At 46.7% G+C, this 18,414-nt stretch overlaps 1 protein-coding gene across 1 annotated transcript; it reads left to right on the top strand.

The window, feature by feature from the left end:
* The first annotated feature begins 5,129 nt into the window (after window positions 1-5,129).
* Window positions 5,130-7,102, top strand: LOC135984165 (olfactory receptor 52K1-like). Its single transcript, XM_065598576.1, has one exon. It carries the CDS (start codon window positions 5,130-5,132, stop codon window positions 6,090-6,092), a length of 963 nt encoding a protein of 320 aa, XP_065454648.1. The 3' UTR covers window positions 6,093-7,102.
* Window positions 7,103-18,414: the final 11,312 nt, after the last annotated feature.

The following is an 18,414-nucleotide window of genomic DNA, read 5'->3' as shown; positions in this document are numbered from 1 at the left end:
TCTTTCACACGTAATATAAAGAAAACTAGTATACACGTTTAGAAGCAAAGTCGAAGCTGTAAAATTACATTCCAGGATCTGTGTAAGCAGATGGGGAGATCGTAGACGTTTTATAGTGAGAGAGGCGTCATCTTAGCCACACGCGTTAGACTGGCATTCAGTCGCTGCTTGTAGTCAGAGGTTTCCTAAAGAGTTTATTGAACTAGCTTAAATCTTCATTTCATAAAGCAATGAAGTAAAAGTGCTCACGTGGGGTATAGCTCTGGAGAGGAAAGACAGTGGCATTTATATGAATCCTAGGCAGAGAGCCTGGAAGCAAGCGAACTTAGGTTTCAAACGCTCTGCTCCACAGAGATACTAGAAGGGTTCAGTTACGTGGCTTGTTTAAATATTTTATGAGTCTTCTCTCTCCCGCTTCCTCTTGGAGACTTTTCATTGGATTTTTTCTTTCTGGTTTTTCACTCTAATAAAAAAGTACAAATTATTTGACGAGACCGCATTTTACTCCTTATTTCTGGAAATAGGACACAGCTCAGAGCTCATATTATTTTAGCCCTATATATCCGCCCCCCCAAACAGCGTGAGTTACAGCTCCCACCAAATGTACCTCTATAGTGACCCCAATCTCTCACCTCCCACCTGGGGAGTAAAGTCAGCAGGGTGTCATTAGGAGGTACAAATACTCTCACCCAGTTGATCCCGGCTGAGTGCAGAGTCCTGCAGTTTGTGTGTGACTTCAGCATGTGCTGAGGGAAGGAGACGCAGCCAGGGTTCAGGTGAGCTGGGGCAGTTTAGATTAAAGCTAATCCAGGATCTTTCTAAATAGGAGATTTTTAAAGCAAATGGAAAGCTTTGGGCCAAATCTCCTGTCAGTCACCCTGGTGTAAACCTGGAATGATTCTGGATTTGCACCTGTATCAGTGAGAGCAGAGTGAGGTTGGTCACTTAGAAGAGAACTATTTAATTCCATCAAAAGACAAAAAACAATGTGAAGGAACCACTGACTATTCAAAAAATCAGGGCTGTTCGGGTTAACCTCCTAGAATGTATAAGCAAGTGAATATCAAGCGGAAATAGAGAGGTGTACGGCTTGGAGAGACCATCACTGGACACTGTTTCTATGTCCAGTGTCCACACTTCAAAAAGGTTGTTGACAAATTGAAAAGGGTTCAGAAAAGAGCTACAAGAATGACTTTAAATCTGGAAAACGTGGCTTATAGCCAGAGACTGAAGAAGCTCAGTCTATTTAGCTTATCCGAGACAAGTTTAAGAGGTGACTTGATCAGAGTCTCTAAGTCCATAGATGGGAAGAGATTTCTGACTGCAGAAAGTTCTTTAATCTAGCAGACAAAGGCAAAATGAGATCCAATGGCTGGGAACTGAGACTAGACAAATTTAGGCTAGAAACAAGGTGCACATTCGTAGAGCAAGGCGAACTAATATTTGGAACATCTTAGCTAGGGCTAAAAACAACAAGGAGTCTGGTGGCACTTTAAAGACTAACAGATTTTTTCAGGTGTAAGCTTTCATGGGTGAAAAACCCACTGCTTCAGATGCATGGAGTGACATGGGTTTTTTACCGATGAAAGCTTATGCCCGAATAAATGTGTTAGTTTTTAAGGTGCCACCGGACTCCTCGTTGTTTTTGTGGATACAGACTAACACGGCTACCACTCTGATACTTAGCTAGGGATGTGGTTGGATCGCCATCACTTGAAGTCTTTAAATCAAGACTTGATGCCTTTCTCATTGATACGCTATAGCTCCAAGAGACGTTATGGGCTAGATGCAGAACTCACGTGGTGAAATGTTGTGGTCTGTGTTATTCAGGAGGTCAGAGTAGATGATCATAATGGTACCTTCTTGCCTTAAAATCTATGGCTCCATAATTATTTGATCACAATTTTTTCTCAGTTAACGAAATAATGAATATTTTTTTCTACAACCTTCGCTAAATATGGGCTGTAGCACCTTGTAATACTTTTTACCTTTCTCAAAATAGTCTCTGCATCTCTGTTGATTTGGACTTTTTATATCATAAAATGTCTTCTCTCCAAAGTCTGTTTTGAATACATGTTACTTGTCTTAAGAGCCTTTGGTGAGGAAACTTTTTTAAGGCTTTCTAAAAGTCCAAGAGCACTATATCCACTGCATCACCCTTATCCACATGTTTGTTGACCTCCTCAAAGAATTCTACTAGATTGGTGAGGGATGATTTCCCTTTACAAAAACCAGGTTGACTCTTCCCCATCAAATCTTGTTCATCTATATGTCTGGTAATTCTGTTCTTTACCATGATTTCTACCTATTCGCCTGGTTCTGAAGTTAGGCTCACTGGGCTGTAATTGCCAGGATGACCTCTGGAACCTTCTCTAAAAATCAGAATCACATTTGCTATCTGCCAGTCATCTGGTACAGAGGGTGATTTAAGTGATAGGTCACATACCACAGTTAGAAGTTCTGCAGTTTGATATTTGAGTTCCTTCAGAATTCCTGGGTGAATCCCATCTGGTCCTGGTGACTTATTACTGTTTAATTTATCAGTTTGTTCCAAAACCTTCTCTGCTGACACCTGGGACAGTTCCTCAGATTTGTCACCTAAAAAGAACAGCTCAGTTATCCCGGAAGCCAGTGGGGAGTCCTCCCCCTGACTTCAATGGGAGCGGGATCAGACTCATAGTCTCTTTGGCTATGTCTACGCAGCGAGCGGCAGTCAGTCTCACAGCTGGGGTCGACAGACGTAGGCTCGTGCTTCTCGGGGTACCGCGCTAAGAATAGCTGGGTAGATGTTGAGGCTCGGGCTCTGAAGCAGGTGGGCTGGAGCCCCAACTTGAGCTACAGCATCTACACAGCTTGTTTTAGCGAGGTGCCCCGAGTCTGTCGAGCCGAGCTCTGAGACTTGCTGCCGTGGGTTGACATTCCTGTGTAGATGTACCCTTGGTCATCGCTGAGATCAAAATAGCACTACTCATGCATGTTCCACGATGTACTACGTACATCCTGGCTGAATATCCAGCGTGTGCTACTGAATGTACCGGTACATCTTCCTACATGCAGCTTAACATGCCAGGTATTTCTTGGCTGAAAGCATGTGCCGGGCGGCCAGATATACTCTGTACTTCACGGCAGAATGCACACTAAAAAATGTGCATCTCCTAGTGGCAAGGTACACCAGGTAGGATACTTGTAACCAAGTGGGGTTCGTTCCTTGTGACTTGTAATGACATTCTAAGAACTTTAAATGATTTCACAGAGAAAAATATAAGGGTTTGTTTGATTAGTGTTATGGCAACTGTAGCCTATAGGACTAACCTACTTGCTTGCATATATTTATCTTTTATTATAATTTAAGTATTTGGTTTATTGTAATAGGTTTATAGATTTATATTAAAGTAAATTTGGCTGTAATGCAAGAGACCTACAGGCCATATCCTCTATGGTAAGCTAAAGCAAAGTTAGCATCTCTACATTAAGACCTTTTACTCAGAAAGCAAAGTTGACCTATAGCTTGTTAAATAATTAGATGAGTACCCACGCCTATGTCTATGACCTTTTATTTAGACCAATAGACAATGGAGAATGGCATAGTGGGGTTTTCAATGTTGTACCCACAGACTTAACAAGTACACCACAAGAGACTGATGTGCGTACATATCTGTCATCAATATGCACATACATATTAGCCTATGGGGTAAGTGTACCCTAACATTTCTGTGGGTGAGGAATGAAATTTGGGCATAAGAGGAAGGATTTCCGGCATTTGTCCTATAAAAGAGGTGACCCACCTCAATAGAGTATCTCCATTCTCACTTTACTCCATTTCCATTCTCACTTTACTCTATTATCACTTACTTCCTCCACTCTATTCTGTCTATCTACGATGACTGCTACTAGTAGTAGGCTATACTTGTTCTTCTTAAACTTTAAGTTTCAAGGGAGCTAGGCTAAGCTGGGTTTCCCTAAGTTTTATTCTTAGTTTGTGTTGCGGATTGTGGGGGAGTTAGGGCCCTGCACCCCTCTTCCCGAGATTCACTGCGACTCTCAACCAGCCAGTAAAGCAGAAGGTTTATTTAAGGACAGGCACACAGTCTCAAGCAGAGCGTGTAGGTACGACCAGACCCCCTCAATTAGGTCCCTCTGGGAGGTTCAGGGAGCTTAGACCCCAGCTTGGGGTTCCCTGCGTTGCATCACCCAGCCCCAACCGCAAACTAAACTCAAAACTCCTCCCGCTGCTCCTCTCCTTTGTTCAGTCTCCCGGGCAGAAGGTGTTAATTCTCCCCACCCCCGTTCCTGGCTCAGGTTACAGCTCAGGTAGCTTCCTTCAAGGGAAGTCCCACATCCCCACTGCAACCCCCCTGCAACATTCCCAGGTCAAATCTGCCCTGCTCCCTGCTCCGTCACAGTTTGTTTATTAGGTTTTGATTTAAGTTTAAGTTAGTCAAGTAAACCCTAGGCAGCTTTGATAGTTCTTAGCATTTTCTAAGCACTGCATCCCTCACTCAAGATTTGAGAAACCTGAATCGCAAGGCTGGTCCTGTGTCTCTTACCACCAGGTTATCAAGAAAGGATGTGAGTATGTTAACCAAAGCATTCTTGCATATAATACTATATTACCATATGTATCTTTTGAATAGCAGTAATGCAATCATAACTTTGTAACTCTGGGTATTTTACTATTTACTTACTATTATTGATTTTAATTAAAAAAAGTCTTTAAGGCTATATCTGTCTCAGTGTGAGTTTCCTGTCATACCCCCCGAGGGTCCTTTGTAAATTCTGTGGAGCCTGCTTCAGGACAAGAACTTTTATGTTCTGATCAAACAGATTGGCAAGCCTAAAATCCATACTATTAATATTAATAATTAATCATTAGTATTATTATTAATTAATTAAAATTAAAATAAATTAAAAATTAAATTAATAAATTAAATTCCCATATTATCCAAATTAATATTATCAATGCACCCTAAATCAGGCTACACAACACGACTGATGAACTCAACAAAAGGTCAGTCCGCTTCTTCCAGAGCTGAGACTGGCCCCTAGTATGTACTTAATTTACAGAGTCTGTTCATTTCATGTGTTATGTTTTATTGAAAGGAAAGACATTGATGTGAGACTTGCAAAAGATGCCACAACAAGACAACCTGTCAGGTTCCAACAGCACAGGCTCTGATCCATCAGTGTTCTTCCTGATGGGCGTCCCGGGACTGGAAGCTCTGCACCCCTGGATCTCCATCCCCTTCTGCTCAATGTTCACCATGGCCCTTCTAGGAAACTGCACCCTCTTGTATGTTATCAAGACAGAGCCCTCCCTACACAAGCCCATGTTCTATTTCCTCGCCATGCTGGCCGTCATCGACCTGGTTTTATCCACCACCACCGTGCCGAAAATACTGAGCATCTTCTGGTTTAATTCCAGGGAGATCAGCTTTAACACCTGCCTGGTGCAGATGTTTTTCCTTCACTCGTTCTTCATCATGCAGTCTGCTCTGCTGCTGGCCATGGCCTTTGACAGGTACGTGGCCATCTGCAACCCCCTGCGGTACGCCACCATCCTGACCAACTCAGTGATAGCAAAGATCGGGCTGGCGGCTTTGGCCCGGGCTGTTCTGCTAATGGTCCCCCTGCCCTTCGTCCTCAAGAGGCTGCCCTACTGCCGGTCACACATCATCTCCCATTGCTACTGTGAGCACATGGCCATGGTGAAGCTGGCCTGTGCCGACACCAGGTTTAGTAACGTCTATGGGATCATCGTAACTCTCTTCATCGTGGGGCTGGATCTGATATTCATCTTCCTATCGTATGTCAAGCTCCTAAGGGCTGTCTTAAGCCTGGCATTGAAGGATGAGCAGCTCAAGGCTTTGGGCACCTGTGGCTCCCACCTTTGCGCCATCTTAGTGGCCTACACACCAGTAGTCCTCTCCTCAATAATTCACAGGTTCGGGCGCCATGTTGCCCCACACGTACACATCCTGCTGGCCAATCTCTACCTCCTCTTTCCTCCCATGATGAACCCCATCGTGTACGGTGTGAAAACCAAACAGATTCGTGACCGGGTGCTTCTCCTGTTCCGAGGGAAAAGCTTCTAGGCTGACCAGGAGGGGGCTGCTGAGTGACCAGGAAGCAGAAGATGCAAGAGCGGTTTTCTGAGTAACTTAGACAGCATGTTAGTGGGGGCTTTGTGTACGCTGGGATGGGAACTCCACCTCCAACTCACAGGGAGCCATACACCGTCCCCTACACGAGTTGAGCGCTGCTGACCAGAAGGTGATCTTGGCCATGACCTTGTCCTGTAACGCTGCTAATAAAGATGAGTGTGAAGGATCCTTGCACCTTCTCTTGCTGTGCTAGAACATCTCGGCTTTATTACTTATACACCCAGCCACAGCCACGGACATGCATGCTGCAGGAACAAATGCAGTTGTGGTGTTCAAACATTTGAGAGCCGATCCCAAGTTGTTTAACACTACCACACAGCAGCACAGTGCACCGGGTCGAGAAAGGGGGACAAGAAAGGGTGTATCTGCCTCAAAGAGCACTTCAAAACTCCCCAAATCCTCACCAGAGTGATCTCAGGCACAAAGTATTCAACGTTCACTTTCTGATACTGACAATACATAAATGAAACAGAGTATTGTCTCCATGTGTGTGTGTGGGGGGGGTCAATAAAATACTCTGGAAAAAGTCTTGCTCTACTCTGCTATCACCTCTGTTCCTGTTACCTAATATATGCTGGACAGTATATAGATACATATCTATCATAAATATAGAGGAAAGAGTAGCATAAAATCCCTCCTTGGCAGCTGTGCTGAATCGCCCTACCTGTAAGGGGTTAAGTAGTTCAAATAACCGAGTTGGCACCTGACCAGAAGGATCAATAAGGAAAGAAGATACTTTCAAATCTGAGGGGGGAAGGTTTTGTTTGTGCTCTCTCTTTGTTGTCTCCTCTCTGGACTGAGAGAGAAAATCCAAGTAGGTAGGACATCTCCTGAAAATATACCTGAAATTTGCCATCTATAATCACAGAAATTGTAAGTAGGGCAAGGGAATGCATTAGGTTATCTTTTGTTTTAGCTTGTGAATTTTCCTATGCTACAGAGGTAGCTTTAGTCCTGTTTTTGTAACTCTGAGCCTGAGCCAGAGGGGAATCCTCTGTGTTTTAAATCTTTTTATTTACCCTGTAAAGTTACCTTCCATCCTGATTTTGTAAGTGTGATTCTTTTATTTTTTTTCCTTATAAATAAAGTTCTTCTTTTAAGAACCTGATTGATTTTCAGTGTCCTGAAAACAAAGGATCTGGTCTGTACTCACATTGATAAGGCAATTGGTTGGTATATTATTCTCAAGCCTCCCCAGGAAAGGGGGTGAAGGGAGCTTGGGGGGCTATTTTGGGGGATAAGGATTCCAAGTGACCCTTCTCTGAATTTTTGTGTAAATCATTTGGTGGTGGCAGCAACACCATCCAAGGACAAGGAAAGGACTTTGTGTCTTGGGGAAGTTTTTAACCTAAGCTGGTGGAATATAAGATTAGGGGGTCTTTCATGTGGGTCCCCACATCTGTACCCCAGAGTTCAGACTGGGGGGGGGAACCCTGACAATATCACATTCATAATATGTATTATCTGCATTAAGTACCAATAACATTAACCACAAATAGTGTAACAAATGAATGACATAAGTTCGAAAAAGAACTAGATGAGTTCATGGAGGACAGGTCCATCAGTGGCTATTAGCCAAGATGGGCAGGGATGGTGTCCCTAACCTCTGTTTGCCAGAAGCTGGGAATGGGTGACAGGGGATGGATCACTTGATGATTACCTGTTCTGTGCATTCCCTCTGAAGCAGCTGGCATTGGCCACTGTCGGAAGACAGGACACTGGGCTAGATGGACCATTGGTCTAACCCAGTATGGCTGTTCTTATGTTCTTAAAAGTGATATCGCTGAAACTGGCCTATACCGTAATCCTGTTCATTCACTTATGCTAAGTATCCCATAACACCTTGCATTTGCTTATCAAATCATTTGGCACAAGCAGATAGAAAACTTGTCAAAATCAAGATACATTCATTAATATGTCTTAGTACAAGCCAGGGAAGGACCTTCTCAGATCAATAATAGCAGCTGAAATTTGTAACGGGGGGAGCACACCGTCAGTGTAAGGTGAATGCATTATCCCTGCATGGGACGGCTCTTGGGAGACTGGTATCGTATTGTACCTTGTTCCTGGGCCCTATTAATCAACCTGCCTGACACTGGTTATTTGGGCTCTTGAGTCTATTTCATAACAAAATAATGAACCAAATTGTGGTCAAACGATACAATTTATCAACAATTCCAGACAGTTTGAATCACCACCCATAGATATCGCGGCAGAGATCCTGTGGCCCATTTTCCTTGGAAAACTTCTGATTTCTGGCACCCTGTGGGGTAGCCTAAGGAGGAAAGGCCCCTCGGCCTCCATGACATAGCTCTGCCGTGGCTCCCCACCCCTGCCTGAGGCCCTTTCCCCATAGTGCCAGGGGGCATGGGCAGAGTTTGGAGGACTATGGGGAGCGCTCCCCTGAACCAGCATATGTTACTAGTGTGGGGGGTACCATTTAAAGGTTCAACCGCCCCCCTGAACAGCTCGAGTCACAGCCCCCACCCTGGTAGGGTGACCAGATGTCCCGATTTTATAGGGACAGTCCCGATTTTTGGGTCTTTTTCTTATATAGGCTCCTATTACCCCCCACCCCCGTCCCGATTTTTCACATTTGCTGTCTGGTCACCCTACACCCTGGGCAGGCCCCGTCCCAGCTACTAGACATCCGGCACCTCCATATACACCTGGGAAGGGGACAGCGATGAGGAGACTTGTGCCAGGCACTGGCTGCCAGCCCCCCTGCTGGTGGGGCGGTGTCTGGCGATGGCCCCCGCCCAGGCCAGAGGAGCCCAGTGTCTCTGGTGGGTGGCAGAGGGAAAAGCGGAGCTGCCGGGGATGGGCGAGGAGAAGGGGCCGGCCCCGAGAGGAGGTGGTTCCCAGGTGGCTGGAGGGTTCATGGTTGTTCCTCCTCCGAGCCGCCGCACCCCATGATCCGTGGCTGTTGGGCCCCATAGAGTATCGGCCCTGCTGCCCCCCAGGGACTGGGGCTGGGCGGTGCCACTCTGTTTCCACCTGGACAATGCCGTGATCTGGACCAACATAGGTAACAGCCGGGCCTGGCACGAGTGTGTCCCTCTGCCCAGCACTGATGGCCCCTGTGTCGTTCCCGGGCGGGGGGTGCCTGTGAGGTGCACCAGGTTACTGGGAGGTGCCTGCGGCAGGGCTGCTGGGTGATGACAGGGTTACTGCCGGGTGTCCGGTTTTGACCGGCATGTCCGGTCGGAAAGGGGAAGCTGTCAGCGACCGGACCGCACCGCTGCAGTAACCCACCTCTGCCACCAGGGGGCGGGAAGAGCAGCAGCTGCGGGTGGAGCCTGGAGAGACCGAGCACAAAGTAGGTACCGGCGCTGGCCAGGGTGTGGAGGGGGTAACCTGTCTGACCCCCCCCCCACCCGCTGTGCCCCAGTTTCCCCCCCCCCCCCCAGCCCTTCGCTCCGGGGACTGACCCCTGCCATGTCCCACTGTGTCCGTTCGGACAGTCATCCCTGCAGGCGGCAGGTGAGTCCCGGGGGATGGGGACTGAACGATGCGGGCGTACGCATGGGGGGGGGGGAGGTGGGGAGGGGTGGCGCCTCGGGGAAAGGGGTGGAGCAGAGGTGTTCGGATCTCAGGGATGAGAAAGTTGCCAACCCCAGGTGATGAGCTCAAGGCACACAGCGGGCACCTGAGGCGCAGGGTGTTGGCGAGGAAGGAACGCACGGCACGTGACGACTGTAGATTAACCCAGGTCTTTCCTCCTGGGTGGCTGTTCATATCACCATCTACATGAAAAAAGTGTGGGCCAAACCCTCAGCAGAGTGCATGCACATGTAGGCCATATTGTACTCAGCCACAAAAAGTGTGCAAATCCCCTCAACCGATGTGTGCACCAGGAGATTTACATACCTAAACTGGGCAGGTGCAAAAGTGCACACACAGTGTGCAGGACTTCACCCTGTGTGTAAGGGCTCTGCTTGGACTTGACTATGAAGACAACTGAACACTGGTTTGGGAAAGAGATGGATAATGACATCTTACATATACCTGGCCTCTTTTATCCAGAACAACCACCCCAAACCTCATTCTAGACAGACCCACTCACCCATTGCAGACATGCAGCCAGCTCTGGGGTGGAACATAAGCAGCAACACTACACAATTACAGCTGCTACCACTTCCTCTTTGGGTAGGAAGAAGGGCCCCCTGCATAGCCATAGTTTGTCTTCAATATTTGGGAGACAGCTCCAGCCAGGACAACGGGAGCACACTTGGGCAACTAATTCCATGCCTACCCCAGGCTTGCAGTGCTGGGCCCACTGTGGGGTCGCTGCTGACCCTTGTGGGCTGGGCACCTGCCCTGATGTTTGCTCAGGTCTTCCATAGGGACCCGGGGGCTGGGGGTTGGAATTTAACCATGGCCACACAGTGATTAATGTGCAGGTGTCCACAAACAGGGGGGAGGGGGCACTTTTGAAGCCATGGCTGGAAACCCCCAGCCTACAGGAGCTCGAGGTGGGGCCGGGACTGCCCCACTCCTGCGTGTGGGTTTCCTCTTGACTTGGAACCAACCTCGTGCTCGGTCACATGGTGCCACCAGGCCCCTTCCCTGTGCAGCAGATGGCCGGAGCTGAGCCAGTCAAGTGACCTCAGAGTCCAGGTGAACTGCACCTGCACCCCGTGGAGAGAGGCAGGCGCTACAGGGTAAGGGCGGGACCTGTCCAGGGGGGGTGTGACTCAACCTATTTAGGGGGTGGCCAAACCTTTACATTGTGCCCCCCACTATCAATGGATGCAGGTTGATAGTGCCCCCTCCCGCCTCGCCCACCAGGCCAGTAACCCATCGTCCCCTCAGACTGACCAAATGGGAAATCAGGCCAGGGGCTGTGAGCATCAGCCTGGCCTCACCGGGCTGCCTCGCATCCGTCAGGAGAGGGGCACTGCAGGGCGTGCGCGGCCCTCACCTCAGTGGGGACCAAGGCCAGCGAGAGGGCGATGGGACCAGGCAGGTGTCACAGCCTGACCCCACCAACAACCTGCACCTCAGCAGCTCGCTGTGTGCCAGGAACTCATCACCGGGGCTTGGCAACTTTCTGATGCCTGAGAACCGAACATCTCTGCCACACCCCTTCCCCCGAGGCCCCACCCCTGTCACACCTCTTCCCCTGAAGCCCCCCTGTGACGTTGTGCAGTCTATATGGTTTTATAAAAACTTGATAATAAGTCAATATAATGTAACTGAGCTGGTTTTAGAGAAAATACGGTAATAAGTGAATGTAACGTAACTGGGATATGCTTCATGCAAAAGGTCTCTTGTAAGGTATCATTACAAAGCTTATAATCTACTGAGTATGATCATCTGATTTGTATAAATGTACCACTCTTGTATCTAAAACTAGAAATATAAAATGTAACTCTGAGGGCCTATTGTAATTGTGTAAAGTGTGGACCATTAATGATGGTTTGGAATCTTGATGACTCCCATTGTCTGCAGATGGCTGTATTTACCTGTGAGTCTTCCTGTATATGTGTGTGCTGGCAAGTGAGTAATGAAGTCTTGCAGTGACATGTGATCATGTCACCTGAACTGGAATCCATCTTTAACCTGGTGCTTTTCCAGTGAGGGGGGGTGGAAACCCAGAGAGACAAAGAGTTCCCGCCTTATGCAAAAGATATATAAAGGGGGGGAAGAGAAGAGAGAGGGGGAGGAGCCATCATGAAGAATCCCCTAGCTACCACCTGAGCTGCAACAAGAGCTGTACCAGGGGAAAGGATTGTGCCCAGGCCTGGAAGATGTCCAGTCTGAGAAAAAACTTACTGAAGCATCTCTGAGGGTGAGATTATCTGTATTTAGTTTGATTAGGCATAGATTTGCGCATTTTATTTTATTTTGCTTGGTGACTTACTTTGTTCTGTCTGTTACTACTTTGAACCACTTAAATCCTACTGTCTGTATTTAATAAAATCACTTTTTATTTAGTAATTTACTCAGAGTATGTATTAATACCTGGGGGAGCAAACAACTGTGCATATCTCTCTATCAGTGTTATAGAGGGTGAACAATTTATGAGTTTGCCCTGCATAAGCTTTATGCAGGGTAAAACGGATTTATCTGGGTTTAGACCCCATTGGGAGTTGGGCATCTGAGTGCTAAAGACAAGCACGCTACTGCGAGCTGTTTTCAGGTAAACTTGCTGCTTTGGGACAAGTGATTCAGACCCTGGGTCTGTGTCTGGAGCCAGACGGGAGTGTCTGGCTCAGCAAGACAGGGTGCTGGAGTCCTGAGCTGGCAGGGAAAACAGAAGCAGGGGTAGTCTTTGCACATCGGGGTGGCAGCTCCCAGGGGGGTTTCTGTGATCCAACCCGTCACAGTGGCGTAGTCGAGCAGGGTCTGTGCACAGCTGATTGCTTTGAGATACTGGTAGTGATTTTAAGTGAGTTTTAAGTGTGGTGGCTGGAAAACAGACAAAGTGGTTACTGGTTTGTTATTTTCGGTTTGCTTATTTCGGGAAAGGGAAGTAGGGACAGAAAAGGAAGCAAAATAAGTAAGAATGAAGATCAAAAGAAGTTAAAACTACACAAGTTGCAAATTGCCCAGAAAGACTGAACAATGGGCGCTGGGAATGTCTCTGTTAACTAAGAAGCCCCTGAGCTGAGTGCATCTCAGTTTCAGTGAACTGCAGATGGGTGTGGCCCAACCTCTGTCTGTGCTGAAGCTGACTGGGGTGTCTAATTTAGCAAGACAGGAGTGGAGGGGTGCCTGTTCTGGCAGGAGGGTGTTCTCTGTGGTATCCCAGCTCATCAAGTGATGGTCTCAAGGGAAGATAAATGGAAATTGATGTACAATTTGCCTGGGGAAAGCCTGACCTGGAAAAAGAAAAGGCTGCCCACCAGCCTGGACTTAAAAGACAAAGCAATTAAGACCCAGAAGCATGACCTGGCTGTAATGGAGTGGAAGAGGTGTACAGAGACATGTATCCTGGAGCTGGAAGTTGGGGTACTGGTGACTGCTGCGGTGGGAACAAACCCCAAGGACTCTAGCAGGAAGCAAACCCAACCTGAGTGTAAGGGGGGGGGATTTTGCTGGCCAGCGAAAGGTCCCTCATAGCTGGAAGCTGTGAGCCTACAGCTGGGTCAGGGTCTCTTCCCCTTTTGGGGGACACAGGAGTGTCTGCCCCATAGGGGAGCCCCAAAATGAATTTTAGGTATACTGCCTCCGCCATGGTCAGTGTCCAAGTCTCTGGCAGTAAGTTCAGGAGGAGGGTGTGACGTTGTGCAGTCTATATGGTTTTATAAAAACTTGATAATAAGTCAATATAATGTAACTGAGCTGGTTTTAGAGAAAATACGGTAATAAGTGACTGTAACGTAAGTGGGATATGCTTCATGCAAAAGGTCTCTTGTAAGGTATCATTACAAAGCTTATAATCTACTGAGTATGATCATCTGATTTGTATAAATGTACCACTCTTGTATCTAAAACTAGAAATATAAAATGTAACTCTGAGGGCCTATTGTAATTGTGTAAAGTGTGGACCATTAATGATGGTTTGGAATCTTGATGACTCCCATTGTCTGCAGATGGCTGTATTTACCTGTGAGTCTTCCTGTATATGTGTGTGCTGGCAAGTGAGTAATGAAGTCTTGCAGTGACATGTGATCATGTCACCTGAACTGGAATCCATCTTTAACCTGGTGCTTTTCCAGTGAGGGGGGGTGGAAACCCAGAGAGACAAAGAGTTCCCGCCTTATGCAAAAGATATATAAAGGGGGGAAGAGAAGAGAGAGGGGGAGGAGCCATCATGAAGAATCCCCTAGCTACCACCTGAGCTGCAACAAGAGCTGTACCAGGGGAAAGAATTGTGCCCAGGCCTGGAAGATGTCCAGTCTGAGAAAAACTTACTGAAGCATCTCTGAGGGTGAGATTATCTGTATTCAGTTTGATTAGGCATAGATTTGCGCATTTTATTTTATTTTGCTTGGTGACTTACTTTGTTCTGTCTGTTACTACTTTGAACCACTTAAATCCTACTGTCTGTATTTAATAAAATCACTTTTTATTTAGTAATATACTCAGAGTATGTATTAATACCTGGGGGAGCAAACAACTGTGCATATCTCTCTATCAGTGTTATAGAGGGCGAACAATTTCTGAGTTTGCCCTGCATAAGCTTTATGCAGGGTAAAACGGATTTATCTGGGTTTAGACCCCATTGGGAGTTGGGCATCTGAGTGCTAAAGACAAGCACGCTACTGCGAGCTGTTTTCAGGTAAACTTGCAGCTTTGGGACAAGTGATTCAGACCCTGGGTCTGTGTCTGGAGCCAGACGGGAGTGTCTGGCTCAGCAAGACAGGGTGCTGGAGTCCTGAGCTGGCAGGGAAAACAGAAGCAGGGGTAGTCTTTGCACATCGGGTGGCAGCTCCCAGGGGGGTTTCTGTGATCCAACCCGTCACAGTGGCGTAGTCGAGCAGGATCTGTGCACAGCTGATTGCTTTGAGATACTGGTAGTGATTTTAAGTGAGTTTTAAGTGTGGTGGCTGGAGAACAGACAAAGTGGTTACTGGTTTGTTATTTTCGGTTTGCTTATTTCGGGAAAGGGAAGTAGGGACAGAAAAGGAAGCAAAATAAGTAAGAATGAAGATCAAAAGAAGTTAAAACTACACAAGTTGCAAATTGCCCAGAAAGACTGAACAATGGGCGCTGGGAATGTCTCTGTTAACTAAGAAGCCCCTGAGCTGAGTGCATCTCAGTTTCAGTGAACTGCAGATGGGTGTGGCCCAACCTCTGTCTGTGCTGAAGCTAACTGGGGTGTCTAATTTAGCAAGACAGGAGTGGAGGGGTGCCTGTTCTGGCAGGAGGGTGTTCTCTGTGGTATCCCAGCTCATCAAGTGATGGTCTCAAGGGAAGATAAATGGAAATTGATGTACAATTTGCCTGGGGAAAGCCTGACCTGGAAAAAGAAAAGGCTGCCCACCAGCCTGGACTTAAGAGACAAAGCAATTAAGACCCAGAAGCATGACCTGGCTGTAATGGAGTGGAAGAGGTGCACAGAGACATGTATCCTGGAGCTGGAAGTTGGGGTCCTGGTGACTGCTGCGGTGGGAACAAACCCCAAGGACTCTAGCTGGAAGCAAACCCAACCTGAGTGAAAGGGGGGGGGATTTTGCTGGCCAGCGAAAGGTCCCTCATAGCTGGAAGCTGTGAGCCTACAGCTGGGTCAGGGTCTCTTTCCCTTTTGGGGGACACAGGAGTGTCTGCCCCATAGGGGAGCCCCAAAATGAATTTTAGGTATACTGCCTCCGCCATGGTCAGTGTCCAAGTCTCTGGCAGTAAGTTCAGGAGGAGGGTGTGACGTTGTGCAGTCTATATGGTTTTATAAAAACTTGATAATAAGTCAATATAATGTAACTGAGCTGGTTTTAGAGAAAATACGGTAATAAGTGACTGTAACGTAAGTGGGATATGCTTCATGCAAAAGGTCTCTTGTAAGGTATCATTACAAAGCTTATAATCTACTGAGTATGATCATCTGATTTGTATAAATGTACCACTCTTGTATCTAAAACTAGAAATATAAAATGTAACTCTGAGGGCCTATTGTAATTGTGTAAAGTGTGGACCATTAATGATGGTTTGGAATCTTGATGACTCCCATTGTCTGCAGATGGCTGTATTTACCTGTGAGTCTTCCTGTATATGTGTGTGCTGGCAAGTGAGTAATGAAGTCTTGCAGTGACATGTGATCATGTCACCTGAACTGGAATCCATCTTTAACCTGGTGCTTTTCCAGTGAGGGGGGGTGGAAACCCAGAGAGACAAAGAGTTCCCGCCTTATGCAAAAGATATATAAAGGGGGGAAGAGAAGAGAGAGGGGGAGGAGCCATCATGAAGAATCCCCTAGCTACCACCTGAGCTGCAACAAGAGCTGTACCAGGGGAAAGAATTGTGCCCAGGCCTGGAAGATGTCCAGTCTGAGAAAAACTTACTGAAGCATCTCTGAGGGTGAGATTATCTGTATTCAGTTTGATTAGGCATAGATTTGCGCATTTTATTTTATTTTGCTTGGTGACTTACTTTGTTCTGTCTGTTACTACTTTGAACCACTTAAATCCTACTGTCTGTATTTAATAAAATCACTTTTTATTTAGTAATATACTCAGAGTATGTATTAATACCTGGGGGAGCAAACAACTGTGCATATCTCTCTATCAGTGTTATAGAGGGCGAACAATTTCTGAGTTTGCCCTGCATAAGCTTTATGCAGGGTAAAACGGATTTATCTGGGTTTAGACCCCATTGGGAGTTGGGCATCTGAGTGCTAAAGACAAGCACGCTACTGCGAGCTGTTTTCAGGTAAACTTGCAGCTTTGGGACAAGTGATTCAGACCCTGGGTCTGTGTCTGGAGCCAGACGGGAGTGTCTGGCTCAGCAAGACAGGGTGCTGGAGTCCTGAGCTGGCAGGGAAAACAGAAGCAGGGGTAGTCTTTGCACATCGGGTGGCAGCTCCCAGGGGGGTTTCTGTGATCCAACCCGTCACAGTGGCGTAGTCGAGCAGGATCTGTGCACAGCTGATTGCTTTGAGATACTGGTAGTGATTTTAAGTGAGTTTTAAGTGTGGTGGCTGGAGAACAGACAAAGTGGTTACTGGTTTGTTATTTTCGGTTTGCTTATTTCGGGAAAGGGAAGTAGGGACAGAAAAGGAAGCAAAATAAGTAAGAATGAAGATCAAAAGAAGTTAAAACTACACAAGTTGCAAATTGCCCAGAAAGACTGAACAATGGGCGCTGGGAATGTCTCTGTTAACTAAGAAGCCCCTGAGCTGAGTGCATCTCAGTTTCAGTGAACTGCAGATGGGTGTGGCCCAACCTCTGTCTGTGCTGAAGCTAACTGGGGTGTCTAATTTAGCAAGACAGGAGTGGAGGGGTGCCTGTTCTGGCAGGAGGGTGTTCTCTGTGGTATCCCAGCTCATCAAGTGATGGTCTCAAGGGAAGATAAATGGAAATTGATGTACAATTTGCCTGGGGAAAGCCTGACCTGGAAAAAGAAAAGGCTGCCCACCAGCCTGGACTTAAGAGACAAAGCAATTAAGACCCAGAAGCATGACCTGGCTGTAATGGAGTGGAAGAGGTGCACAGAGACATGTATCCTGGAGCTGGAAGTTGGGGTCCTGGTGACTGCTGCGGTGGGAACAAACCCCAAGGACTCTAGCTGGAAGCAAACCCAACCTGAGTGAAAGGGGGGGGGATTTTGCTGGCCAGCGAAAGGTCCCTCATAGCTGGAAGCTGTGAGCCTACAGCTGGGTCAGGGTCTCTTTCCCTTTTGGGGGACACAGGAGTGTCTGCCCCATAGGGGAGCCCAAAAATGAATTTTAGGTATACTGCCTCCGCCATGGTCAGTGTCCAAGTCTCTGGCAGTAAGTTCAGGAGGAGGGTGTGACGTTGTGCAGTCTATATGGTTTTATAAAAACTTGATAATAAGTCAATATAATGTAACTGAGCTGGTTTTAGAGAAAATACGGTAATAAGTGACTGTAACGTAAGTGGGATATGCTTCATGCAAAAGGTCTCTTGTAAGGTATCATTACAAAGCTTATAATCTACTGAGTATGATCATCTGATTTGTATAAATGTACCACTCTTGTATCTAAAACTAGAAATATAAAATGTAACTCTGAGGGCCTATTGTAATTGTGTAAAGTGTGGACCATTAATGATGGTTTGGAATCTTGATGACTCCCATTGTCTGCAGATGGCTGTATTTACCTGTGAGTCTTCCTGTATATGTGTGTGCTGGCAAGTGAGTAATGAAGTCTTGCAGTGACATGTGATCATGTCACCTGAACTGGAATCCATCTTTAACCTGGTGCTTTTCCAGTGAGGGGGGGTGGAAACCCAGAGAGACAAAGAGTTCCCGCCTTATGCAAAAGATATATAAAGGGGGGAAGAGAAGAGAGAGGGGGAGGAGCCATCATGAAGAATCCCCTAGCTACCACCTGAGCTGCAACAAGAGCTGTACTAGGGGAAAGGATTGTGCCCAGGCCTGGAAGATGTCCAGTCTGAGAAAAACTTACTGAAGCATCTCTGAGGGTGAGATTATCTGTATTTAGTTTGATTAGGCATAGATTTGCGCATTTTATTTTATTTTGCTTGGTGACTTACTTTGTTCTGTCTGTTACTACTTGGAACCACTTAAATCCTACTGTCTGTATTTAATAAAATCACTTTTTATTTAGTAATTTACTCAGAGTATGTATTAATACCTGGGGGAGCAAACAACTGTGCATATCTCTCTA

Source organism: Chrysemys picta, chromosome 1, assembly GCF_011386835.1.
Source record: "Chrysemys picta bellii isolate R12L10 chromosome 1, ASM1138683v2, whole genome shotgun sequence".
Classification (NCBI taxonomy): domain Eukaryota; kingdom Metazoa; phylum Chordata; order Testudines; family Emydidae; genus Chrysemys; species Chrysemys picta.
The sequence above is the reverse complement of the archived record's forward strand: the minus strand, read 5'-3'. Positions and strand labels throughout refer to the sequence as shown.

Bases quoted from the DNA above. Each gene is read 5' to 3' on its own strand.
- LOC135984165 (XM_065598576.1), top strand. From the start codon at position 5,130: ATGCCACAACAAGACAACCTGTCAGGTTCCAACAGCACAGGCTCTGAT.